The 25,943-nt window shown below is 39.6% G+C and overlaps 2 protein-coding genes across 2 annotated transcripts in view; both read right to left on the reverse strand.

Moving 5' to 3' along the window:
* The window catches only part of LOC135256028 (mucin-5AC-like), a 181,088-nt gene extending 170,198 nt beyond the window's left edge, over positions 1 to 10,890 (reverse strand). Inside the window, exons 1-18 of the mRNA XM_064337900.1 lie at positions 9,840 to 10,890; positions 9,564 to 9,718; positions 9,109 to 9,230; positions 8,473 to 8,572; positions 8,098 to 8,200; positions 7,827 to 7,981; positions 7,396 to 7,517; positions 7,179 to 7,240; positions 6,907 to 7,007; positions 6,614 to 6,692; positions 6,344 to 6,498; positions 5,900 to 6,021; positions 5,683 to 5,744; positions 5,410 to 5,510; positions 4,923 to 5,037; positions 4,644 to 4,801; positions 4,238 to 4,359; positions 3,767 to 3,828 (exon numbers count right to left, since the gene is read on the reverse strand). Coding sequence (XP_064193970.1) covers positions 3,767 to 3,828; positions 4,238 to 4,359; positions 4,644 to 4,801; positions 4,923 to 5,037; positions 5,410 to 5,510; positions 5,683 to 5,744; positions 5,900 to 6,021; positions 6,344 to 6,498; positions 6,614 to 6,692; positions 6,907 to 7,007; positions 7,179 to 7,240; positions 7,396 to 7,517; positions 7,827 to 7,981; positions 8,098 to 8,200; positions 8,473 to 8,572; positions 9,109 to 9,230; positions 9,564 to 9,718; positions 9,840 to 10,843 — 2,900 coding nt within the window. The 5' untranslated portion in view covers positions 10,844 to 10,890. The remainder of the gene's footprint in view (positions 1 to 3,766; positions 3,829 to 4,237; positions 4,360 to 4,643; positions 4,802 to 4,922; positions 5,038 to 5,409; positions 5,511 to 5,682; positions 5,745 to 5,899; positions 6,022 to 6,343; positions 6,499 to 6,613; positions 6,693 to 6,906; positions 7,008 to 7,178; positions 7,241 to 7,395; positions 7,518 to 7,826; positions 7,982 to 8,097; positions 8,201 to 8,472; positions 8,573 to 9,108; positions 9,231 to 9,563; positions 9,719 to 9,839) is intronic.
* A 128-nt stretch (positions 10,891 to 11,018) lies between these two features.
* LOC135256029 (salivary glue protein Sgs-3-like) lies at positions 11,019 to 16,812 on the reverse strand. The gene is made up of 4 exons (XM_064337901.1): positions 16,651 to 16,812; positions 14,502 to 14,563; positions 13,209 to 13,951; positions 11,019 to 11,279 (listed from the first exon to the last, which is right to left on the reverse strand). The coding sequence occupies exons 1-4, from the start codon at positions 16,671 to 16,673 to the stop codon at positions 11,019 to 11,021; spliced, it is 1,089 nt and encodes a 362-aa protein (XP_064193971.1). The 5' UTR covers positions 16,674 to 16,812.
* Positions 16,813 to 25,943: the final 9,131 nt, after the last annotated feature.

Genomic DNA, 25,943 nt, shown 5'->3' on the forward strand with positions numbered 1-25,943 from the left:
TACATTAATTTCGTCCTAAATTTCATCGTAGGACCAATTACTCATCTGTGCATAAGCATGGTTCATAAAATATGCATACGAATGAAAAAGTTTCGTAAATCCCACATACGCATGTTGCATTTTTAGGTCACAAATATCCCTAAAAGCACGCGTACATTAATGCACTTTAGGACCCCACCCAGGGAAGTCCCATCAATTCAGCTTATACGGTCACTAATCTCATTTTGCTATTTAAATCACTTGGAGATGGCAGTAAAATGCTTGTAAAAGCATTACAAGTTATGTAATTATTATTGTAGTAAAAAACAAAGAAACATGATGGCAGAAGTAAAAAAAAAAAAATGGCAGAGAGTAAAAAGAATTATCTGAATTAAAAGGCTGGTGACGAATGTGCAGGCAAGCACACACCTATTGTTTGGTTCCATCGGCAGTACTGTGTCCTGAAAAACAAAATATCTGTATTGGCAAGCTGCGACAGAGCTCTGGGTAAAAGGTATTGACTCATCCTGAAGAGCAAGAATGTTCTCGATGTGTATCATTACTTTTGCAAAGTCTGACAACAGTGCTCGGTCCCTTGCTCACGCATTAGTTTTTATAGTCACGTCTATAATGAGTTAATATTGCACAGCTGTAGAGCAATTTGCATATATATATATATATATATATATTTGCTAGTGCAATCACCCACCCATTATGGACCCACCCATTGCTCAATGGTTTTGGGTACTGTCTATGACTCTGTGTCTTCCCTTAGAATTATACACTCTCTAAAAGGTAAATGGGTTGCTTTGCTTCATAAAACTCTAAAAGGATTTTTACAAACATATTATTATTATTATTATTATTATTATAACTATTATTATTATTATTGTTATAATTATAACTATTATTATTATTATTGTTGTTATTATTATTATTATTATAAATTTATTAATTCATTATATGTTTGTAAAAAAAAAAAGTCCTTTTAGAGATTTATGAAGCAAAGTAACACGCTGAGAAAGTGTTTAAATGAAATGTCTGATTATAGGCATTTGATTATAAGTTCTGTGTGTCTGGCTGTATGAGGATTAGGCTTCAAGTGTCCCAGATTTTTTCTTGAACCAAAATGGAACCGTAATCAGCTTTCCACATTTTGAAGATAGATATGGATTTGTATGATTGACACAACTCCTTTAGTCTTATATTTATAAAAGTATTCCAAGCTCACACCAGGAGAGGATGATGGTACAATTGTTAAGCAATTAACACTGCTAAACTTATTTGTCTCATACTTTGGTGTCAGAATGTGCTCGGAAAGGTACGGAGTGCGATGGTGCACTGGGTAGCACTGTTGCCTCACAGCAAGAAGGTCCTTGATTTGAATCTCGGCCAGAACCTTTCTGAGTGGAGTTTGCATGTTCTCCCCCATGTATGTGTGGGTTTCCTCCCTGTAGTCTGGTTTCCTCCCAGAGACATAATTGGTTAATTGGAAAGTCAAAATTGCCCTGGGTGTGTGTGTGTGTGTGACTTATTGAGCCCTGTGTATTCCTGCCTCTCACCCAATGCATGCTGGGATAGGCTCCAGCACCTCCTGCGACCCTGACCAGGATACGCGGGTATGGATAATGGATGGATGGATGAAAAGTACAGATGTTAGTTTGTATTCCTTTTCTTAGTGATAGTGGAAAAAGTCTTCTTGTGAGATTTCCCTCATCCTGGCATGTAAATTCTGATGTTCTGTTGAATGTTCCCATGCTAATGTCAAATAAAAAACCATGTAAACAAGGTTGTAAAAAAATAAACTAATCTTTATTTAGAACCCACAATACAGATGATTACTACATACCATTATAAACAGAATAACAAAATATAATCTTTTTATTATTTTGAAAAATGTGTGCAGTTTACTGGCTGTGAATTATTTATTCAAATAAACATACAATAAGTTAATTGATCTAATATCAACATTTTGATTTAAAATACTTGTAATAATAAACAATATTATTTATTCCTGTATGTACGATTACAGCCTGGAATAGTTTTGTAACTCCTGCACATATTCAGTACATCTTCATTTTAAATACAGTTGGAGAGATGCATATAGTAAAATAAACATAAGGATTTAAATCATTTTCATTTGTAAACTTTAAATTACAAGTCAAATGATAATTGATTAAACCTAACAAATTGCATCAATATTGCATTGACTTTGCAACATGCAATACATAGTTAACCTTTAATTAAATAAAAATAATGCTTCATAGAAAGATAAATACATGCAGATTTACATTTGAATACCTGGGAATAACGTAGCTGAGAATTTAGGATAATTCTCATATTTAACCCATATTAATAAATAAAGATAAATATCTTACACCATCCAGCCATGCAGTTGCTATGTATCATATGTGTAAGAACATTATAATAAGACATCAATCATAATAAAACTTGGTTTTCAGATTCCAGCTGAACGTCCAAGCTCCACCCTCTCAGAGGGGACGTGGCAGGTAAGATTCTCAGATGGGATGTGTAATATTGGGGCGCATCATACTTGGATGCACCGCATACTGCTGTATGTGGTAGGCGTGCCTCCTGCGCCAACGTCTCTTAATGGCCGCACAGCAACCACACAGCAGGCACTGCAACACAGAGGCAGAGAACGTCAGAGAGAGAGAGATACAGGGAGTGAGAGAGAGAGAGAGAGAAAGAGAGAGAGAGAGAGAGAGAACACACACCGCAACACAAAGTGAAAGTCAGAGCAAGAGAGGGAGCACTACCTCAAATACAGGGGAGTGGCTCACTGAGACAGAAGAAGAAAGTCATAGACAATGCTAACAGTTCCGACACACACACACACACACACACACACACACACACACACCGCAGTACTTACACAAAGGAGGATCCAGAAGGGGAGGAGGATGATGGCGATACCGCAGGGGATGATGATGGCCAGGGCCCATCCAGGGAACCTGCCTGCAGTACTTGTGATCAGCAGGAGGACAGGGCTGCTTGTGGTGGTGGGGGCTGCAGTGGTGGCCAGACCTGAAAGTGCAGGCACAATGAGTGATTAAAAATAGCGGGCAGGAATTGCACCCAGATAAAAGCCTGCTTTTCAGCTCCAGAAGGTGGATTTCGCACAAGTAATTTTTACCGTGACATGCACCTCAGTGAAATCACAAACCTGCTACCAACATATGTAGTCTGGACAGAACAGTTTTCAGTGATGCTGCAGTTGTAACAGGTGAATTTCTAGGAAAACACACAGCTGTCTTTTCCACTCTAACATGCCCTTCATGGAATTCAAAATCTTGCTTACAACACATATAATCTGAACAGGGAGTAAAAAGTAATGTGCGCAGCTGTACATCTGTGAGTGGTCAGAGATGACACAATGAGAAGGTCACTTCATCAAATACAATATCATGAGTTGAACTCCAGAAAGTCATGTTTCATGATGCAAGGACAGCATGATTTTCAGCATGAGTTGATGAGTGCCAGGAGAAACTTACCACTAATTGCCAGTATCGCAGCCAGGAAGTTGCTTGGTAGGTTGATGTCACCTTCCCGAAAGACATACTCCACACTGGCATTAATCACATTGAGCCCGTTGCTGCAGGAAGACGTGAAAAGGCAGAATTTAAGAAGTTTGCCCCGTGCTTATCAAATGCACTTTTAGATTTTTAGATTTACCACAAGCGTGAGTTCGCAACTTTTCTCAATGAAGATATGTCAATATTGCAATGAACAAAGTCATACCAGAAACCCCAGGTTTGTGACTTACGTATAATTTCCTTCTGGGAAGGTGAAAGGATTTGCATTAGGGCTGTTCAGCAATGTGTTCAGCTGGAGGTTGAACAAAAATCAATGAATTAAAAGATCATCCTCACTGCTATGTGCAGCTTCATCCTTCAGCCATAGAAATAAGCATAATTTTTACAGAAGTTTATAGACACATAATATATCCAATGAGGAGTCATCCAAGCCTGATTACCTCAGATAAACCATGAACGAATGAAGTTTAAACAAAGAATAGCAGAACCTACAACCTGTAGGTTCATGATGGCAGTTACCCATCCATCTACAGGAGGATGGCAACTGATATAGTGCAAGTATGAGTAGGAAGGCAGAAGACCGCAAGTTACAGTAGGACAGTAGTTTCAGTTATGTTGGGCCCTATAAAGAATGTTCTGATCTACAATTAAAGTTGTTTGTTCCCACATTACTGTGCTGCATGCTGACAGGCTAGGCTTACCAACTTGTTTGCGGAGTCCTGAATGAGTTTTTGCGTTTCGTTCCTGAGATCATATTTCTCTGGAAAGGTCACGTTGCTTATCTGATAGTTCAGTTTCAAAGCGAAGATATGATCTGATATTTCTGAGGGAAAAGGACAGGAGGGAGATTTTTTTTTTATAAATTTCTTTTTGGTTATGCATTGTCACATCTCAATAGATTTGAAATAGTGTCATTTCAGTATTTCCATGCAAAATTCTGAATATTTTTGAAGATGTTATGGACTGAGTGACAGTTTATAAAAGGATAATGTGTTATTGAATAATATTTTTGTATAACATGAAAAAGAGTCCTAGAAAAGTTGATAAATAAAAATTTTGTAATGGTGACAATGGACAGTAGCAGAAATGTGTGGAAGTGAGACTTACTTTCATACGTGAGATCCTGAATCCTCACTGGATTATCCAGCGCCCTTGTTTGACGAAATTTCAGCAAAGCGCTGACCTGGGAGAGAACCTGACTCTCAGTGGGGACGGGTTTGAGGGTGTGGAACACAAATCGGAGAAAGATGAAAACCATGCCACGACTGTAGAAACAGAGGGAAGTAAAATTTGGATTAGTGCTCCATGAGAGGATAAATTGAACAGATAGCTTATGAGATTCATGTTACCCCAACTCTGAAACCAAAGATTAAAGTGGAAGCATACACTGTAGGTGCTGCTGTGATGGGTGGAACAATATGAGTGGCTGGGCGAGAAGTCGTCGGAGCAACAGCTGAAGGTGTCGTAGGAATGACAGGGGAAGCTGTAGTGGGGGCAGGACCTGAAAGTGCAGAAACAATGTGATGCTGAAATGACTCACACAAGAAATTTATCCAGCAAAAAGGTTGATTTTCAGTGATGTTCAAGCACTAACAGGTGAATTTATAAAAATTAAAAAAAACACACAGCTGTTCTTTCCAATGTAACACACACTTCAGGGAATTCATAATCTTCCTAACAACACATATAATCTGAACAGAAACTAAACAGTAATCTTGGCAGCTGTAAATTACTGAGTTGTCAGTGCCAAAAAAACAAAAAGGTCACTATATGAAATACAATATCATGAGTTGAAGTAAATCAAATCATGTTTTATTGTACCAAGAACAGCCTGATTTTCAGCATGAGATGATGGGTGCCAGGGGACACTTACCACTAACTGCCAGTATCGCAGCCAGGAAGTTGCTTGGTTGGTTGATGTCACCTTCCTGATAGACATACTCCACATTCGCACGAATCTCATTGGGCAGGTGGCTGCAGGAAGACGTGAAAAGACAAAATTTAGGAGGTTTGCCCCGTGCTAATCAAATGCAACTTTTGTAGATTTTATCTCAAGTATTAACATGCAACTTTTCTCCAATAAGACATGTTAAATTCATATTGTGATCTACAAAATCATGCCAGAAGTCCCAGGTTTGAAGCTTACGTGAAATTTGCTTGTGGGAAGGTGAAAGGACTTGCATTAGGTTGGATCAGCAATCCGTTCATCTGGAGGTTGAAGCAGAAATAAAGAGGTGAGTGAAAATGTTACAGCTGGACACTAATTTAGTACTGTCAGGGTCTCTGTAGAGAATGTTCTGGTCTACGATTAAAGTCTGTTTGTTGCTACTTTACTGTGCTGCGTGCGGACAGGCGAGGCTTACCAGCTTGTTGACCGAGTCCTGAATGCGCGCTTGCGTCTCCGTCCTGAGTTCTACATTCTCTGGAAAGGTCACGTCATTGATCTTGTAGGCCAGGCTCAAAGCGAAGGAATTATCTGATAACCCTGAAAAAGAAATGATTGGAAGGATATTCTTCAAAAACAAATTTGGGTTTGACTTTTTATTGTAACACGTCAAAGCATTCAGTTTGTATCACTGAGGTAACACCATCATCTGTAACGATGTCTCTGTATGAAGAATTCTCAACTTCAACAAATAATCTTTTGACAGAGTCACACTCTATAAAATGATAAAAAGATAATATAACATTGAATAATATTCTTGCTGCACTTTTTAAATAAGGTCCAATGAAAGTACTGAATTAAAGATGGCTGAAAAATGCAGAGGAACACTTGCAAAGACGGGGTGTGTGGATGTGTTACGTACGTTCATATGTGAGATTCTGCACCCTCACGGTATCATTCAGCCGGATTTCATCACCATTCAAGAAAGGACTGCCCTTTGCCAGAACATCACTCTCACTGGGGACGGTGTTGTTGGTGTGGAACACAAGTCGGACAAAGATAAAAACTGGACCCACACTGCAGAAACACATGGAGATTATATTAGAAATCCCGCAAACCACAGATTTGACAGAGAAATGATGTCGCAAGGAGGACCCCAACTCTAAAACCAAATATGAAAATGAAAACATACACTGTACGTGGAGCTGCTGTGGTGGGCAATGCTGGAGAACTTGTAGAAATGACAGGGGAAGCTGTAGTGGTGGCAAGACCTAAAAGTACAGAAACAATAAGTCTCTGAAATTAATCAAGCAGGAACTTTTTCCAGCAAAAAAAAAAAAATTTTCAGTGATGTTGGAGCTGCAACAGGTGATTTTCTATGGAAACACACAGCTGTCTTTTCCACTGTAACACGCAAATCATGTTTTATGATGCAAAAACAGCATGATTTTCAGCATGAGTTGATGGGTGCCAGGGGACACTTACCACTAACTGCCAGTATCGCAGCCAGGAAGTTGCTTGGTTGGTTGATGTCTCCTTCCTGATAGACATACTCCACATTCGCACGAATCTCATTGGGCAGGTGGCTGCAGGAAGACGTGAAAAGAAAAATTTAGGAGGTTTGCCCCGTGCTAATCAAATGCAACTTTTGTAGATTTTACCTCAAGTATTAACATGCAACTTTTCTCCAATAAGACATGTTAAATTCATATTGTGATCTACAAAATCATGCCAAAAGTCCCAGGTTTGAAACTTACGTGAAATTTGCTTGTGGGAAGGTGAAAGGACTTGCATTAGGTTGGATCAGCAATCCGTTCATCTGGAGGTTGAAGCAGAAATAAAGAGGTGAGTGAAAATGTTACAGCTGGACACCAGTTTAGTACTGTCAGGGTCTCTGTAGAGAATGTTCTGGTCTACGATTAAAGTCTGTTTGTTGCTATTTTACTGTGCTGCGTGCGGACAGGCTAGGCTTACCAGCTTGTTGACCGAGTCCTGAATGCGCGCTTGCGTCTCCGTCCTGAGTTCTACATTCTCTGGAAAGCTCACGTCATTGATCTTGTAGGCCAGTCTCAAAGCGAAGGAATTATCTGTTAGTCCTGAAAAAGAAATGATTGGAAGGAGATTCATTGAAACTCTTCAAAGCATTTGAGTTTTTGTCACTGAGGTTCACATTTTACATGCAAGGACCATCATCTCTAACGCTGTCTCTGTATGGAGAATTCTCAACATCATTAAATATGTTTTTCACGGAGTCATATTATTTTAAATTATAAAAAGATGATATGACACTGAATAATATTCTTGCTCCACTTTTTAAAAACGTCCTATGAAAGCATTAGATTAAAGATGGCTGAAAGATGCCAAGGGACACTTGCAAAGATGGGGTGTGTGGATGTGTGACGTACGCTCATATGTGAGATTCTGCACCCTCACGGTATCATTCAGCTGGATTTCATCACCATTCAAGAAAGGACTGCCCTTTGCGAGAACATCGCTCTCACTGGGGATGGTGTTGTTGGTGCGGAACACAAGTCGGACAAAGATAAACACTGGACCCACACTGCAGAAACACATGGAGATAACATTAGCATTAGAAGTCCATCAAACAGCAGTTGACAGAGAAATATTTCACTGCAGGTCCCCAACTCAAAACCAAAGATAATAATGGAAACATACACTGTAATGTGAGCTGCTGTGGTGGTCACTGCTGGAGAACTCGTTGTAGCAATGGCAGGGGAAGCTGTAGTGGCAAACATGAAGTGCAGAAACAATGAACACACTACTAAATTAGAACGTTATCTGCAAAAAGCAATTTCAGATGTTGGCAAACAGTATTTCAGAAACACAATGTCTTTTCCACTCTAACACGCACTTCAGGAATTCAAATTTGGAAACAAACAATAATCGAAAGGAAGTACACAGTAATTTGGAGCTGTATATAGAGAGTGTCATTCTGCCAAAATGAGGTGTGGCACTACGGCAAATCATGTTTTATGATGCAAAACAGCATGATGTTCAGCATGAGTTGATGGGTGCCAGGGGTGAACTTACCACTAACTGCCAGTATCGCAGCCAGGAACTTGCTTGGTTGGTTGATGTCACCTTCCCGAAGACATACTCCACATTGGCATGAATCTCGTTGGGCAAGTGGCTGCAGAAAGATGTGTAAAGAAAATTAAGAGTTTGCCCCATGCTTATCAATGTACTTTTAGTGATTTTACCCAATGTAAATTAGCAAAGTTTCTCAATGATGATATGTCATATTGTAAAGAACAAAGTCAGACCAAAAACCAAGGTTGAAGACTTACGTAAATTTGCTTGTGGGAAGGTGAAAGGACTTGCATTAGGTTGGCTCAGCAATCCATTCAGCTGGAGATTAAGCAGAAATAAAGATGAGTGAAAATTATCAATAAATTAAGGAATTATGCTCACGATTACAAGTTTTGATTCATCGTGTCAGCTGAAGCATACACTCCAGAAATGACTGGGAGTTTACCCATGGCATCTATAGGAAGTCTGAAGCGAAGAATATACTGCAGTCGAAAAGGAAATGAGAAGGAGATCATGATACTGTAACAGCTTGGACACTAGTTTAGACCTTTCAGGGTCTCTTAGAGAATGTTCATCAAAAAATTCAATTTGTTTCTACATACTTTGCTGTGCTGCATGCCGACAGGCTAGGCTTACCAGGTTGTTGACCGAATCTTGAATGCGCACTTGTGTCTCCGTCCTGAGTTTCACATTCTCTGGAAAGCTCAAGTCATTGATCTTGTAGGCCAGTGTCAAAGCGAAGGAATTATCTGATAATCCTGAGAAAGAAACAATTGGAAGGAGATTATTGAAAAACACATTTTGCTTTGGCTTCGCATTGAAACTTCTCATAGCATTTCTGTTTTTCTCACTGAGGCACATAGAGTACGTGCAAGCACCATCGTCTGTAACGCTATCTCTGTATAAAGAATTCACGACATCACTAAAAAGTTTTTATTACTGAGTCACAATTATAAAAGTAAAAAATACATATTACATTGAATAATATTTTGTTACACTCTTTAAAAAGGTCCTATGAAAGCATTGGATTAAAGATGGTGAAAGATGCCAAGGGACAGTGAGAAGATGGGGTGTGTAGACTGTGTACGTACGCTCATATGTGAGATTCTGCACCCTCACGGTATCATTCAGCTGGATTTCATCACCATTCACGAAAGGACTGCCCTTTGCGAGAACATCACTCTCACTGGGGACGGTGTTGTTGGTGTGGAACACAAGTCGGACAAAGATAAACACTGGACCCACACTGCAGAAACACATGGAGATAACATTAGGATTAGAATTCGTTCAAACTACAGGTTGGACAGAGAAATTATTTCACTGGGAGGACCCCAACTCTAAAATCAAAAATAATAATGGAAACATACACTGTACTAGGAGCTGCTGTGGTGGTCACTGTTCCAGTGAATGTTGCTGCTTCTGACATTGGAGCAGCACTTCCTGTGGCTGGTTGAGTTGTCGCTGTAGCAACAGCTGAAGTTGTTGAAGATACTGAAGTATTTGTTCCAGTGTTGACAGAGGTAGCTTTTGTCGTGGTCACTGTTCCAGGAAATGTTGGAAAGATTGGGGGTAGAACAATATTAGTTGCTGGTTGAGAAATTGTTGTAAGAACAGCTGAAGTTGTTGAGAATGCTGGCAAAATTGTTCCAGCAGTGACAGAGGCAGCAGCTGTTGTTGAATTTGTTACAACTGGAATTTCAGTAGCTGCTTTTGTTGAAGATGCAGGAGAATTTATTGTAGATGCCTGAGTGCTTGTTGTAGGAGCTACACTTGTTGCTGGAGCACTTATTATAGGAGCTTCTGTTGTACTTGTTGGCTTTCCTTCTGTGCTGGGAGGTGTGTTTGTAGCTGTTGCAGCGTTTGTTGTAGGGGTGTCAGTAATTGTGGAAGCACTTGTCGTACTTCGAGCTTCAGTTGTTTTGAGAGTGCTTGTTGAAGCAGACACAGTTGTAGCTGATGGATTGCTTGTTGTGGTGGCAGGCACATTTGTAGTTGTTGTAGCACTTGTACCAATCGGGGCCACAATTATTGTATGATTATTTGTAGTACTTGGACCTTCAGTTGTTGATGAAGCGCTTGCAGGAGTAGCTTCGGGTGAGGTTGGAGCAACTGCGGTCTGGGCATTAGTAGTTGTTGGAACACTTGTAGCAGTTTGGAAGTCAGTTGTTGTTGGAGCGCTTGTACTCAGGGCATTGATTGATGTTGGATGCATTGTTATAGACAGGGCTTCAGATGTTGTTGAAGCACTTGTAATGGAGGCTGCAGGTGTTGTTGGAGCATTTGTTGTAGTTGGGGCCATAGTTGTTGTTGGTGGGCTTGTTGTGGTAGGGGCTGCAGTTGTTGTTGGAGCACTTGTTGTAGTTGGGGCCATAGTTGTTGTTGGTGGGTTTGTTGTGGTAGGGGACTCTAGTTGTTGGGAGCAACTTGTTGTTGTTGGGGCCATAGTTGTTGTTGGTGGGCTGTTGTGGTAGGGGCTCAGTTGTTGTTGGAGCACTGTTGTAGTTGGGGCCACAGTTGTTGTTGGTGGGCTTGTTGTGGTAGGGGCTTCAGTTGTTGTTGGAGCACTTGTTGTAGTTGGGGCCATAGTTGTTGTTGGTGGGCTTGTTGTGGTTGGTGCTTCCGTTGTTGTTGGAGCACTTGTTGTAGTTGGGGCCATAGTTGTTGTTGGTGGGCTTGTTGTGGTAGGGGCTGCAGTTGTTGTTGGAGCACTTGTTGTAGTTGGGGCATAGTTTGTTGTGGGTTGTTGTGGTAGGGGCTTCGTTGTTGTTGGAGCACTTGTAGTTGGGGCCATCGTTGTTGTTGGTGGGCTTGTTGTGGTAGGGGACTGCAGTTGTTGTTGGAGCACTTGTTGTAGTTGGGGCCATAGTTTGTTGTTGTTGGTGGTTGTTGTTGTGTGTAGGGGCTGCATTAGTTGTGTTGGAGCACTGTTGTGGTTGGGGCATAGTTGTTGTTGGTGGGCTTGTTGTGGTAGGGGCTGCAGTTGTTGTTGGAACACTTGTTGTTGTTGGGACCATTGTTGTTGTTAGTGGGCTTGTTGTGGTAGGGGCTTCAGTTGTTGTTGGAGCACTTGTTGTAGTTGGGGCCATTGTTGTTGTTAGTGGGCTTGTTGTGGTAGGCGCTGCAGTTGTTGTTGGAGCACTTGTTGTTGTTGGGGCCATAGTTGTTGTTGGTTGGTTTGTTGTGGTAGGGAATGCAGTTGTTGTTGGAGCACTTGTTGTAGTTGGGGCCATAGTTGTTGTTAGTGGGCTTGTTGTGGTAGGGGCTGCAGTTGTTGTTGGAGCACTTGTTGTAGTTGGGGCCATAGTTGTTGTTGGTGGGCTTGTTGTGGTAGGGGACTCAGTTGTTGTTGGAGCACTTGTTGTAGTTGGGCCATAGTTTGTTGTTGGTGGGTTGTTGTGGTAGGGGATTCAGTTGTTGTTGGAGCACTGTTGTAGTTGGGGCCATAGTTGTTGTTTGTGGGCTTGTTGTGGTAGCGGCTTCAGTTGTTGTTGGAGCACTGTTGTAGTTGGGGCCATAGTTGTTGTTGGTGGGTTGTTGTGGTAGGGGTGCAGTTGTTGTTGGAGCACTTGTTGTAGTTGGGGCCTAGTTGTTGTTGGTGGGCTTGTTGTGGTAGGGCTGCTAGTTGTTGTTGGAGCACTTGTTGTGTTGGGCCATAGTTGTTGTTGGTTGGCTTGTTGTGGTAGGGATGCAGTTGTTGTTGGAGCACTTGTTGTAGTTGGGGCCATAGTTGTTGTTGGTGGGCTTGTTGTGGTAGGGGCTGCGTTGTTGTTGGAGCATTGTTGTAGTTGGGGCATAGTTTTGTTGGTTTGTTGTGGTAGGGGACTCAGTTGTTGTTGGAGCACTTGTTTTTGTTGGGGCCATAGTTGTTGTTGGTGGCTTGTTGTGCGTGGGTTGTAGTTGTTTGGAGCACCTGTTGTAGTTGGGGCCATAGTTGTTGTTGGTGGGTTTGTTGTGGTAAGGGCTGCAGTTGTTGTTGGAGCACTTGTTGTAGTTGGGGCCATAGTTGTTGTTGGTGGGCTTGTTGTGGTAGGGGCTGCAGTTGTTGTTGGAGCACTTGTTGTAGTTGGGGCCATAGTTGTTGTTGGTGGGTTTGTTGTGGTAGGGGCCTCAGTTGTTGTTGGAGCACTTGTTGTAGTTGGGGCTATAGTTGTTGTTGGTGGGCTTGTTGTGGTAGGGACTGCAGTTGTTTTTGGAGCAGTTGTTGTAGTTGGGGCCATAGTTGTTGTGGTAGGGGCTTCAGTTGTTGTTGGAGCACTTGTTGTAGTTGGGGCCATAGTTGTTGTTGGTGGGCTTGTTGTGGTAGGGGCTGCAGTTGTTGTTGGAGCACTTGTTGTAGTTGGGGCCATAGTTGTTGTTGGTGGGCTTGTTGTGGTAGGGGCTGCAGTTGTTGTTGGAGCACTTGTTGTAGTTGGGGCCACAGTTGTTGTTGGTGGGCTTGTTGTGGTAGGGGCTGCAGTTGTTGTTGGAACTCTTGTTGTAGTTGGGGCCACAGTTGTTGTTGGTGGGTTTGTTGTGGTAGGGGCCTCAGTTGTTGTTGGAGCACTTGTTGTAGTTGGGGCATAGTTGTTGTTGGTGGGCTTGTTGTGGTAGGGCTGCGTTGTTGTTGGAGCACTTGTTGTAGTTGGGGCAATAGTTGTTGTGGTGGGTTGTTGGTGGGACTTAGTTTTGTTGAGCACTTGTTTGTTGGCCATAGTTGTGTGGCTGTTGTCGTAGGGGCTTCAGTGTTGTTGGAGCACCTGTTGTAGTTGGGGCATAGTTGTGTTGGTGCTTGTTGTGGTAGGGGCTGCTGTTGTTGTTGGAGCACTTGTTGTAGTTGGGGCAATAGTTGTTGTTGGTGGGCTTGTTGTGGTAGGGGCTGCAGTTGTTGTTGGAGCACTTGTTGTAGTTGGGGCAATAGTTGTTGTTGGTGGGCTTGTTGTGGTAGGGGCTGCAGTTGTTGTTGGAGCACTTGTTGTAGTTGGGGCCATAGTTGTTGGTGGGTTTGTTGTGGTAGGGGCTGTAGTTGTTGTTGGAGCACCTGTTGTAGTTGGGGCAATAGTTGTTGTTGGTGGGCTTGTTGTGGTAGGGGCTGCTGTTGTTGTTGGAGCACTTGTTGTAGTTGGGGCCATAGTTGTTGTTGGTGGGTTTGTTGTGGTAGGGGACTTAGTTGTTGTTGGAGCACTTGTTGTTGTTGGGGCCATAGTTGTTGTTGTTGGTGGGCCTGTTGTCGTAGGGGCTTCAGTAGTTGTTGGAGCACCTGTTGTAGTTGGGGCCCTAGTTGTTGTTTGTGGGCTTGTTGTGGTAGGGGCTGCTGTTGTTGTTGGAGCACTTGTTGTAGTTGGGGCCATAGTTGTTGTTGGTGGGTTTGTTGTGGTAGGGGCTGCAGTTGTTGTTGGAGCACTTGTTGTACTTGGGGCCATAGTTGTTGTTGGTGGGCTTGTTGTGGTTGGGGCTGCAATCGTTGTTCCGGTCGCTCCATTTATTTGCCAGCAGACACAGACTTTGACCAAAGGAGAATGAAACAATTATTTCCTTTGTCCTATTTTACATTTTGTTTATATACACACACTTATATCAAAATGACAGCACTTGCAGTCCACTGTTTCCATGTATTTTACCAGCAAAGATATAAAATGTCACATTTAGGTTCTTTAAATATTCTCACCTTCACTAGTGTGCTTTTCTGAGCGGGTGCCCATTGTTTTTAGAAATCTTTTTGGACTGTTTACGTTTTAACATGTTGAAATATAAAGCTTTTACTCAAGATACTTTGGACCATCTTCCTTCTTTGATTGTGTAAGTACAGTATTCTGAGAAATATTATTGATGTATTTCAGCCAATATCAGGCTTTTAAAGAGATTTGCTTCTTCAATCTAAACATTTCAAGCTTTCTTAGCAATAAATGTGTATTGATTTTTTTTAAAGGAACTTCATCTTTTTGTTGACATCTTTGTGTTTAGCTTCAAATTTTCTTTTTGCAAATAACACACTGGAATTACAAAAAACATGAATTTTCTGAATAAGACACAAAGTTTGGTATCAGACTTACCCACTGTTATTAAGATGCTTATTGCTTTCTTCGTTTTACTTCCATGGTATCTAGAGGGAAACCTAACAGAGGCAATAAATCAATGGCCATACAGAGATGTCACTGATGATGCAAATAGCTTTCCTTTCTTCCGTAGGCAGATATATTCACTTTTTCTTTGCTTTAAGTGAGTTGTAGAAACCTTAATACATATATAGCCTATTCATGACAGCAGATGCTTAATTTGTGCCTGCTTCAATTACTTTTTTAATGATTTCAGATACTGTACAAGATAATTCCATCGATTGTGCCATACGGTGATACAAAATGTTTCAGATATCTTCAAACCATATTTCACTCTGCCCTTACCACTTGATTTCATAAATGAAACCAAGCATTTCTGGCTTTTTCATATAAAATGTGAGTGGCAGTAAAAAAAAATGTAAAAGCGATGTGGGTCAAGCAACGTCACAGGGCGACATAGCTCAAGAGGTAAGACTGATTGTCTGGCAGTCGGAGGGTTGCCGGTTCAAACCCCACTCTGGGCATGTCGAAGTGTCCTTGAGCAAGACACCTAACCCCTAACTGCTCTGGCAAATGAGAGGCATCAATTGTAAAGCGCTTTGGATAAAAGCGCTATATAAATGCAGTCCTTTTACCATAAATCATAAGTTTGTGTGGTTGTACATTTGCAGTTGATTGGGCTCCTACAAGGGTTGTCCTCCTCTGATGTCTTTTATGCATTATTAAGATACAGAAATACAGCCATCAGTAAAGAACTGGGGTTGTGCTTCAAAATGAAATCCATTCATTCTCCCTTCAAAAACCTAAAAACTAATAATAAATAAATAAATAAATAAATAAATAAATAAATAAATAATCTAACAAAAGTGCACAATCTGACAGTAATGGGTGTCTAATGATTGTGCATTCAGGATTGTATTGTTCACGTTTGTAAAATTTATTCACCTGAATATGTGGAATTCCCATGAGATGTAAATTTGTATAAGTGATTTCATGTCACATAGTTTCTATTGAAACTTTCTTTCACAGTGTGAAGAAACGCCAGACACGCACACAAATGTCCAGTTTACATAGGACATTTTCTTTCTACATGTGAATATGTTGATTCACATGTGAAAATGTTAGATTCACGTGTGAAATTATGATTTTGACACAGGAAAAGGCTAATTCACTACTTTAAGGGAATCCGCTGGTTGCTATGACGTTAAAATAATATGAAGTCCGTGCTTAAAGCAGTGCCGATATTAAACTCATACTATAGACTATAGTCTGTTTTCCAATCGTTTGTGTCTTTATCGGCTAGTATATTTACTTTTTTAAAATTTTGCTCAATTAGCTCAGAAGTTATCATTTGCGCTGGCCCTGAAATGTGATGTTTCAACTTGGATAACCGATTACAAATAAAATCCGTGTAATTAGTATCCAGTGCAGATCTTTCGTTTTGATGAGTTCATTTCCATGACACAATGCTTCAAGCATTGGACCTTCAATTAATTTTTTTGACCAAAATATGTGAAGCTTAGATGTTTCATTTTTATTCTAAAATAATTCGTTTTAACTGTGAAAACCTAACCTAATCGTATGGTAGAGCCATAGATCTGTTTCATGTAAACTTTGGCGAAGACTGTACCACCTAGTCTGATGTTGTCAAACGTCTCGTCTCACAAGATAGTTAGTCCAGCGATCAGTTCATATAAAAATATTGAGGGTGAGTGACATATCTCCCCATCTTCCCCCAAATCAACGCAGATGGGTAGAGCCTTTTTATCACGAAGGCGGAGATATTATGACTGATGTGATTTGACTGTTTATGAAACGGATCAAACAAAAGTCGTTATTTATGTACCTTTCAGCGTTTCTGAAATATTGTAAATTGATAATAGTTTCCAATTATCAGCCATTAATTATACCCCCAAGTCAAGGCCGACGTGGATACATTCTACCTGCAAAACATCCCCGTATCGTTTAATAACACGTCCCCATAATTTCATGACTTTTCTGCAAATGTCGTTGCTCATATTTTATGCTCTTTCTAAAATCAGCTCCATAGATTCTGTAGTCTAAGTGATAGCATAGTCAACCAAATATAAACATTCATTGATAATATAATCTGTCTCCTCTATTCAGTTCATATAGTCAAACTCACCCCCTCTTCCTTTCAAAGTACATATCTCTCTGGTCTGGAAAGTAGAATCCGCTAGTTTGCTTCGATTTGAAAATCTTTTTAGCGTTCAATTACTTCTTCAAAATATAATGCGCAACTGAACTTCAGTGTGATGAATTTGCGTTCTGGAGTTTCGTAGCTGAAGGGAGGTGTTTTTAAGCTGCGCTAAAATTTTGGGGTGGGTATAAGAGGTGTACATTTCTAAGTGATGTGACTGTAACACCTACGTCTGACTCATATGACAGGGTGTATAAATTGCACACAGACCGAAGATTAAGCAAAAACCATGCCAAAAATAAACCAAGAATCGACATATGCATTCCAATGAGAACAAAGAGATTGTTATTTGCAATGAAGGCGTGTGGACTTGAACACAATTTAGTTTGACAGGCGGTCTCTCCAAAGCAGTTTTCAAAACATCATCAAAATGCGTCTTAATCACACTTTACACCTCATCTGTGATATCGGACCTATAGGTCAAAAGTATACATATATATATATATATATATATATATATATATATATATATATATATATATATATATATATATATATATATAATTTGTTATGTATTTTTAATATTTCTCTGTTATACACATGTTGTTTTGTTAGATTGTTTTACGATATGTGTCTGTATAGCAAAGCAGACGTCCATGATAGCTCGCTATCATGGGTGTTTGTTGTGTTTCCACCGTTAGAGGTCCAAAAACAGTTCACTAGGGTGACGAGGACCCTGGCATGGCTGGTGCAAGCAAGGGAGCTGATATTTCTCACGTTAATTGCAGTCTAAGCTTCTCTGCACACTGTAAAAACCAGTTTGAAGAGGATGGGCCACTACAGGTAGAACTATTGTTGCAGGTAAAGGTGTACAATCTTGCACCATCTTGCTGCCAAGGTTGCATGGTGACACCGAAGTCTTCAGCTTACATTTTTGCATTTTAGACATTTAGCAGGCACTCTTACCCAGAGTGACTTACACTGATTATAATATTTTGCATGCATACCATTTGTATGGCTGGATATTTTCTGAAGCAACAGAGGTTACGCACCTTGCGCAAGAGTACAGTGGCAGAGCCTCACCCGAATCTGACTTAATACTCCACAGTCACAAATTGAACAAAACATTTGAAAAAAAAAAAAATTGAAAAAAAAGTTCAAATGTAAAAAGCTACCCTACTGGTGGGTCATGGGAGGGGATTGAGGCAGGTCCTCTGATAAATCTGGGGGAAACAAATTCTATGTCATACATACCCCTGCAAAGTTCAGGGTACAGGCCCAGTTCCTTGCCCATTGTTATAATACCCTTGTATTTGTATAGCACTTTTTACAGAGACAATGTCACAAAGATGTTTTACAGTGGACAATTGAGGTTAACAAATTATATATATATATTTTTTTTTTTTTTTAACTCCCCATTGGAGGAGAAGAAAAACACTGAACTGGTGGCGTTCCAGAGGCGGGTGGGAGGATGCATCTGGGCCTCCAGGTTGAGGAGGAGCAGGCTGCACACTCTGGGCAGGGAAAGAGAACTGCTGCGTGTGTATGTGTAGAGGCCTGAGTGTAGTGTAGAAAGGCCCCCAATGTGCTGTGCTATGCTGTGGCCAGCACGTCCAAAAAGATGTGAAAAACCAGAAGCATGGTCCTGAACAGACAGTAACCCCCCACAAGGTGCGGAACAGCAAACCTGAGCGTTCACATGCGGGACAGTCAGCTCGGCTCAGCTCACAGAACAGCTCTGTGGTCCTGATTTACCCTCTTGGACGTCTAACAAAAGGGCTGACAAAAGAGATATGTTTTTTAGCCTATGAGCCTTAAAGACAGATAGTTGGTCTGAAGCCAGAACATGCGAAGGGAGCTTATTCCATAAGACAGGAGCTCTGAAAGAGCGGGCTCAGCCCCCCATTGTATTTTTAGAAGTGCTTGGAATTTTCAAATAAAAAGCCAGCACTTTGTGAGCAAAGCCATCTTGGAGGAGAATACAGTAGACATTTCTCAAGGGACCTTTATTTAAAAATGGGAAGTGTGAAATAGGGCTACAATTGGACAGGTCAGTAGGATCCATAATTTAATTTCTTGAATAGTGGCTTGATTTCTGCCATGTGAAAGGAGGCAGGGACATATCCCGATAATAATGAATCATTTATTTCATCCAGAATTTGCCAAAGACTGGCAATAACTCATAACTCAGTAAACTTCAGTAGTTTTGTAGATACGGGGTCTAGAAAGCAGGTGAATGATGCATTGACAAATGGGAGACAATGGGTAGGGATTCCCCCCAAAAATAATAATGTTCTCATGGCCCAATGTTATTCGCTGTTTCCCTTGGTGAACTAGGAGCCAAGACCCAGCACACCAAAGGAAATAGTTATGTCACATGCTGGTTTTCAATTATAAGCTTTGTTGCTGAGTAATGACAAAAACCTGTAACCTGCACAACTACTGTCTCTCCAAAGTACATACCAGTTATATTATAAATATCCTTTTACTGGCAGCTTCTCTGACGGGCGAGACAAGCCCTGAGAGCGTGGGTTGTGACGAAGACGCTTACTGTGTCAGGGCGTCAGTCTGGCATTGGAATTTGTCCCCGTTCTGCTAAATTAAGACTGATTCGTGCCAATACATTTTTAGGGCTTCCGTTTTTGTTTTTTGTTTTTTGGTTTTTTTTTCCACAGCTAGTCTTATACTGTGTCAGGACATCAGTCTGGCATTGGTATCTGTCCCCGTTCTGCTAAATTAAGATCGATTCGTGCCAAATACATTTTTAGGGCTCCCGTTTTTTTGTTGTTGTTTTTTTTTTCCTCAGCTAGTCTTACGCTTTGGAGAAGTTGCCTGGATAAGGACATGCTTTACTGATCAGAGTATTGGTGTTCGTTGATGTGTGCAGGTTTTCCCTCCGAGACTACATAGGGGTCCTATATGAGGTATATAACTTGACTCCATTACATACTTGTACACTTTCCATCAGCCAAAACAAAAGTTCAGGGTCAAGGCCGGTTGATCATTGCATCAGGGACTTATCAATGAGCCTGATGCCTTAACTTCTCCAATTTGCATATTTTCTTTATCTAACTTAGGGTTCCATAATTATGGCTGGTTGTTGGTCACCGAAGTCGCACGTGTCACGGATTCTGTGATTTTTTTTAACCATTATTTAGCAGTTCTGTGACTTTCCCCGTTTTTTTGCCATTTCCACAATTTCCCTGTTTTAAGTGCTTTTTGTGATTTTTTTGTCAGTTTCAAATGGTAACTGTCAAGATACAGTGTTATTTGTTTAGACCTAAGCGTGTGTAATTTGAGCATGCTCTGTTTTTAACAATGTTTTGTTAAATTAAAGGCAAAACGTATGTTCTTTTTTCCAACGATGGATCAAGGCAATTAAATACACCAGGATATCAATGCATTTTATTTGTATTTATTACTAGCAGCAACTGCCTGCTAATCTTTTTGAAACTTCAAAGACTGTCACTGTTGTTACAGTTGCCCATGTTATTTCAATCATTTCCCTCTGCTGCGCATTAAATTAATTTATTTATTAATAAATTAATGTTTTTTAAACACTGTGATTTCTGCCACTTTTTTCAGTGTCATGATTTCCAGCAACTTCGCAGTGACTGCTGTGAGACTTCTAGCCAATATTTTCTTTGACAAACACAGTGATATATTTTCTTTAAAAATGTCAAGTTCAAAGATCCTCGCTAAAATATATCCCTAAAGGAAAATAAATTGCCTTTATTAGATACTATGCTGTAGATATATATTTTCTTCACAGTTGTGGAAGGACTCAAAGGAGTATTGAGGGATTCTCTACTCATTCACAATGGCAAAAATCTAAGAGACTACACAATAAAATGTTCTGGGTTAAATTAACTCCTACAGTGTATATGTGCTCCCTACTAGACGCAAATAAACTCTGTTAGAGTGGGATTAACACCGCCCGTTTTGGGTATGTATTTTACGTGGCCTTGGGGCTCCTAAAGTCTAAGCAGCGGTAGCTGCTGAGGCGGAAGGCCGAAAACTTTCCTGTAAACTGATCATTGGTTCTACCTTGTTTTTTTTTTTTTGTTTTTTTTTTGTTTTGTTTTTTTGTTTAGTTTTTTTTTTTTTTTCTTTTTTTCTTTTCTTTTTTTTTCGTTTTTCTTGATTAACCCACGTGCCAACGACCATGACTAATCACATTCTTTACGTCGTGTTGGGTGGACTAAATGACATTCCATTTTTTTTTTAAATCCATTTGAATCACTGCACCCAGCGAATAAAGATGCGGCACTTTTAACCACCGCGTTCGCTTTCAACATAACCAGCAGTAACAAAACCTCCGCTTCAAAATTTAAAATCTGCGCACTGCAGATCTTTACCGTGAATATTCCAGTGAGCGTGCGGAGAAGGAAGAGGTCAACATGTATCCACGAATAATGTGGATAAAATGTGCGCAAATTGTCGCTAAGTGGCCAAGTGGAGGAGAGCTGGCTATATCTGGTGGTTTTAAGTATGTTGTGAATCATTCGTTGTATGGATAATCAAGGAAATAAAGGAAGGGAGATTCCGACAGACAGCCCAGGCAAAAAAAAATGATGAAAAACAGAAGTAGGAATGCTCATACATAATTTCTGCGGATTAAAATAATAATGGTTTTCCCCCACTCAATCTACACCGTGTCACAAACAATGTTGCATACGGGTCTTTTCCATCTTCTTCCTAGGTTGTGAACGCTATACTGGACCCGGATATGATGAGACCTGTGGACCAAGCTAATAAGAGATATTTTTATTTTTTATGGAGGGGACTGATTTACGGACATCTGACACTTTTCCGACCAGTAAGACGTATGGTATGAAAATAATAGATAGAAATGCAGCGAAACGACTCTCGAAGGGCATCAAAGCCATAAACGAATCTAATAGCTAATGAATGTAGGTGTGGTCTTCTTTATTGTCCCTAACGGAATGCATTGCACAACAGATCTTTTGTATCTCTCTTATGGGTGTATTTTCTTTGCAAAAACCGTATTGATACCAGGAACTTACTGACACATGTGGGCGCAGTCGTCATTGTGTTCATTTGTTTGTTTATTTAGCATCACTTGTTCGCGTTTTTTTAAACATAAACTCAAAAAAAGAACTCCGTGTGCAAAGAATAGAAAATTCTCCGCTTTCTTGTTCATGTTTTTTTCTTTTCTTTTTTTCCATAGCAGATTTATTTTAAAACAACATCCTTATTATCTGTTATGTTTGCAGTGAAAGGACATGCAAACATTGTTATGAAGTGCAATATTTCATAGCGTTTCCAATACACAGTACGGACATACACTTATATTTTAAGGGTATATCTGTGACATAATTGTATAGATTCTCACAAACCTCTGGCCTTCTATCGTGCTAGCTTATTAAAAATATATATTTGTTTGTTTATGTTATTTGATTTTTTTTTATTAGTTGGGAGAAACAACAAGATTGTGCCTTCATCTGTGGGCTACCTAATAATGACAGCTTGATCATAAACCATAGCTAGTCGGCAAGCTATAGCATATACGATCGCAACAGCCTCTCCCATACGTTCCTTTGTGATCTACCATTTTAGCTGAGAGGTTGTAAAAGTCGTATTCAAGGTTGGAATCAATCCCATTCCATTAACTGAAAAACCCCCACAGAAGCATAGAAATATTATTATTATTATTATTATTATTATTATTAGTAGTAGTAGTAGTAGTAGTAGTAGTAGTAGTAGTAGTAGTATTGTTGTTGTTGTTGTTATCATCATCATCTTTTTATGACAAAATGTTAATTGATCTTAATCAAGACATTCATTGATCTTAAACACAGTAAATGTGCAAAATCATTTGGCCATCTTTATAACTGGAAGAAAATTTTATCGCCAAACACACGGTTAAAACGCTCTAAAAAAACAGATTCCAGTTATAAACAGATTCCAGTTCCAGATTCAGTGGGAGAGGACAAGATCACTGCAATACAATTCAAAACTAAGATGAATAAATCCGAAACAACATGAAAGAATTACATTATAAGTAACCTAACCTTTGTTGGCTAATACAATCACGGAAATAAATTTCGGAAACAAAAAAAAAAAACAAACAAACAAAAAAAAACAGAAAACATAGGCATAATTATAGAAACAGCATGCCAGCAAGGGTAACTAGCTACACCCTTACAAACCAGTGCCAGAAACGTTGTCTATCATAAATGAAAACCTATCGCTCGCACTCATGTAATACGTTGCAATATAAATTACAGGATCAATATCGATACAAAAAAAATTAATTATGGATGGAAAAAGTAATGAAATTAGCCCAATAACGTTTTTATTAAGCGAATTTATCACAGCAAAATCACTTTAGACACTTAGGCGACAGCGGGGGAAATCGACAGGAACAATAGCCATTAATTAGGCTATCTGCTTGCTGTAGCATAGGCATATCTGGAACGTTATTATCTCAAAGACCGTAAAACAAACAGTTGAAGAAAATCTGAGTTTCTTAGGGGTTAAATTCATGACAGCGTGACGAGACAAAAGGAGACAGAACGTCTCTGTCGGCGACACGCCCTCGCTTGCAGTCGCGCCCGTGTGTAGTAGGATAATATGATGACAGGTAGCCTATTAACTTTTTAGTTCGGTTAATAGGCTATATATTTATAAAGTCAGCCGACCAAGACAAACGCCCGTCCGCTATTTAAGTCTCCCAAAGGCAAGTTTTTTTTAGTATTCCTAAAAAAAGCATGTCCAATAAATCATGTTGCACTTGCTGCATTCTTATGGGTGCGTCTGTGTGTCACTCCTTCCAATGCGTAAGGAGCAGGGAAAATAAGTACAGGTCACGTAATATTCCGTCGTCAGCCGCCAGCGAAACAGCTACGTCAGAATAGAGCCCGAATTTGTTGTATCTAAGCAACGCAGGGTCGCCACCAGTCCAAAGGAGGTTAATGTTTTTCGCATTTTTGAAGGGATGCTTTTTACGTTTTTAAAATAAATATTAACTACAATTTAGCGCCGCTGGATTTCATTAATTGAGATTCATCAGCCCATTAACCTTCCATTCGTTCAGTGTCTTTTTTATGTCTTATAGACAATCGCCAAGACTGTGCATAACGGAATAGGCCTACCTTGAGTTTATAATCTTTATAGCCCACAGGAATGTAAAATCGAAACTAAAATGTAGAATTTTTTAACTGAATTTAAATTCTGTCAATTATCAACACAACCAAATTGTCCAGTTAGGCTACGGATTGTCCTATCATAACGTATACAAAATGTAACAACTGGAAAATGTTATCTGGTGTGCTCAAGCCTAACATTGTAGGCTATGTAGGCTATTTCGTATTTGGCATTTTATTGCGTAGACTTGGACATTGCCTACGCCAACGTTATTAGGATTCCAGTTGACTCAGAAACCCTTCAAACGTAGCCTACGATACATCTTGTCCTACAGTATAGGTATGTGTTTCGGTATATGTTTACAGGCAAATTACGCTCGTCTGATCACGTTATTTTTATCGTCTGTATCAGATAGCGATCGCAAATTCCAGAATCGGTGAAAAAAAATAAATGTACGATAATGATTCACAATGTTCTATGTTGCTATTTACGATTGCATGACCCTCCCGTTCGTCTCGAAAATCCGGTTTTGCTGGAGGCAATGTTTTCACACGCCCATGTCGATTGCGCAATCAAATTATTGTATGTTATTAACAACAACAACCACAAAATCAAGCCACTTTTTTTTGCTGAAAAAAATTTTTATAAATTAAAATATAGGCTATATGATAATAGGAAAAGGTTAATAAAGGAAGCAGTATCATTCAAAATAAATAGATAGGCTATACAAATAAACCAGTAAATGATTATGATATAAACAATGTAGACTATGAAAACATAAAAACAAATAATTAATCAATTTATTTTTATTTAATAATCTGGGAAATTTCAAAAAGACCAAAACAGAAATCAAACAGAACACAGAATCTCGAAGGGAGAAAAGAAGCGTGCCTCAGTGCAAAAAGTATAAAACTGGGCTTACTTCAATGCAAGTATAAATGGCTACTTCATGCAAAGTATAACTGCTATTCATGCGTTCAAGCCTCTTTGAGGAAGGAAAGAGTTTTTAAAAAGCCTTTATTAAATTGGCATGAGGAATTTTAAGAAACCAGCCTAGCCAGAATCTGTTTGGCAGGTTAATTGGAAATGAAATCCAGTACAGATGACGTGACTAAAATGAAATTAGTAAAATAATAATAATGATAATAATAATAATAATAATAATAATATATACACGTCACATGCCTGCTTTATTGTAATCCGTATACAACAATACAGTGTCAATAAGAAACGCAAAAAATGTCCTTTAAAAATGCCTTTTGGTGGGTAACGTACGGAGTCCCAATGGGAGAAAAATATAACCCTTCCTTTGAATTACTAATTGGTACCCACAAATGACCAAATTCACTTGAAATAGGCCTAGTCATTAAAACCCTCAAATCGGGCTACTGAATTCGTTCCCTGGAATTAGTTATTCATGACCTCTAATTACTTATTTCGTTTCCTCAACATTCTAAATAATTCCCTTCGAATTACTAATTTTTCCACTTTAATTAGTAATCCATCCCTTCAAATTAGACTACCTACTTCGTACCCTCAAATTAGTAATCAATACGTTAGATTTTCTGGGATAAGACCTTCAATTAATGTACTTATTTTCACTTATTATTCATTCCCTATTCGTCCTATTGACAAGCTGTATGCATGCACAGAACAATGAACGATATTGACTGACGGAAAAGGAAGGCATTCTGCATGAGAACGTATAAACGGGGGAACCAATTATTAATTCAAGGATTGGTGGGATAATTAGAGACCGCCATTTATTCGAGGGATATATTATTAACTCGTGGTAACAATTACTCGTGGAGACGGATTACTAATTCTACTGAATTATCATGCTTTTTCAACGCTTTGTCAGTAGTAACATCTTTGCCTGAGCAGCCAGGTTCATAAACCCAAAACACATGGCCAAGGCTCACTTAAGTGTTCTTATGTACTACGTAACGGATTCTCCCCTGAATTCTATGATGGAGTGGGACTGGGATGTCTTTCGTGATGTCATATGATAGGCCTACTAGCTGAATAAATAGTTTTAGGCTGAAGGGAACTTTGAAAAATAAAAAAAAATTTAAAGTGTTTTTTTTTAATGCATAATACGTTTGCTCTAAATGCGGTGAAGTTTTTTTCCCCGGAAGGTGGTATTCTTCAATTTCATTGTGTGGCCG

The sequence above is a fragment of the Anguilla rostrata genome, chromosome 5 (assembly GCF_018555375.3).
Source record: "Anguilla rostrata isolate EN2019 chromosome 5, ASM1855537v3, whole genome shotgun sequence".
Classification (NCBI taxonomy): Eukaryota; Metazoa; Chordata; class Actinopteri; order Anguilliformes; family Anguillidae; genus Anguilla; species Anguilla rostrata.

Coding starts and splice junctions, on each gene's coding strand:
- LOC135256029 (XM_064337901.1), bottom strand. CDS start 16,673: ATGTACTTTGAAAGGAAGAGGGG. Junction 13,952..14,501: donor AAGCATCTTAATAACAGTGG/GTAAGTCTGATA, acceptor CTTTGGTCAAAG/TCTGTGTCTGCTGGCAAATA. Junction 11,280..13,208: donor CTATGCCCCAACTACAACAG/GTGCTCCAACAA, acceptor TACCACAACAAG/CCCACCAACAACAACGATGG.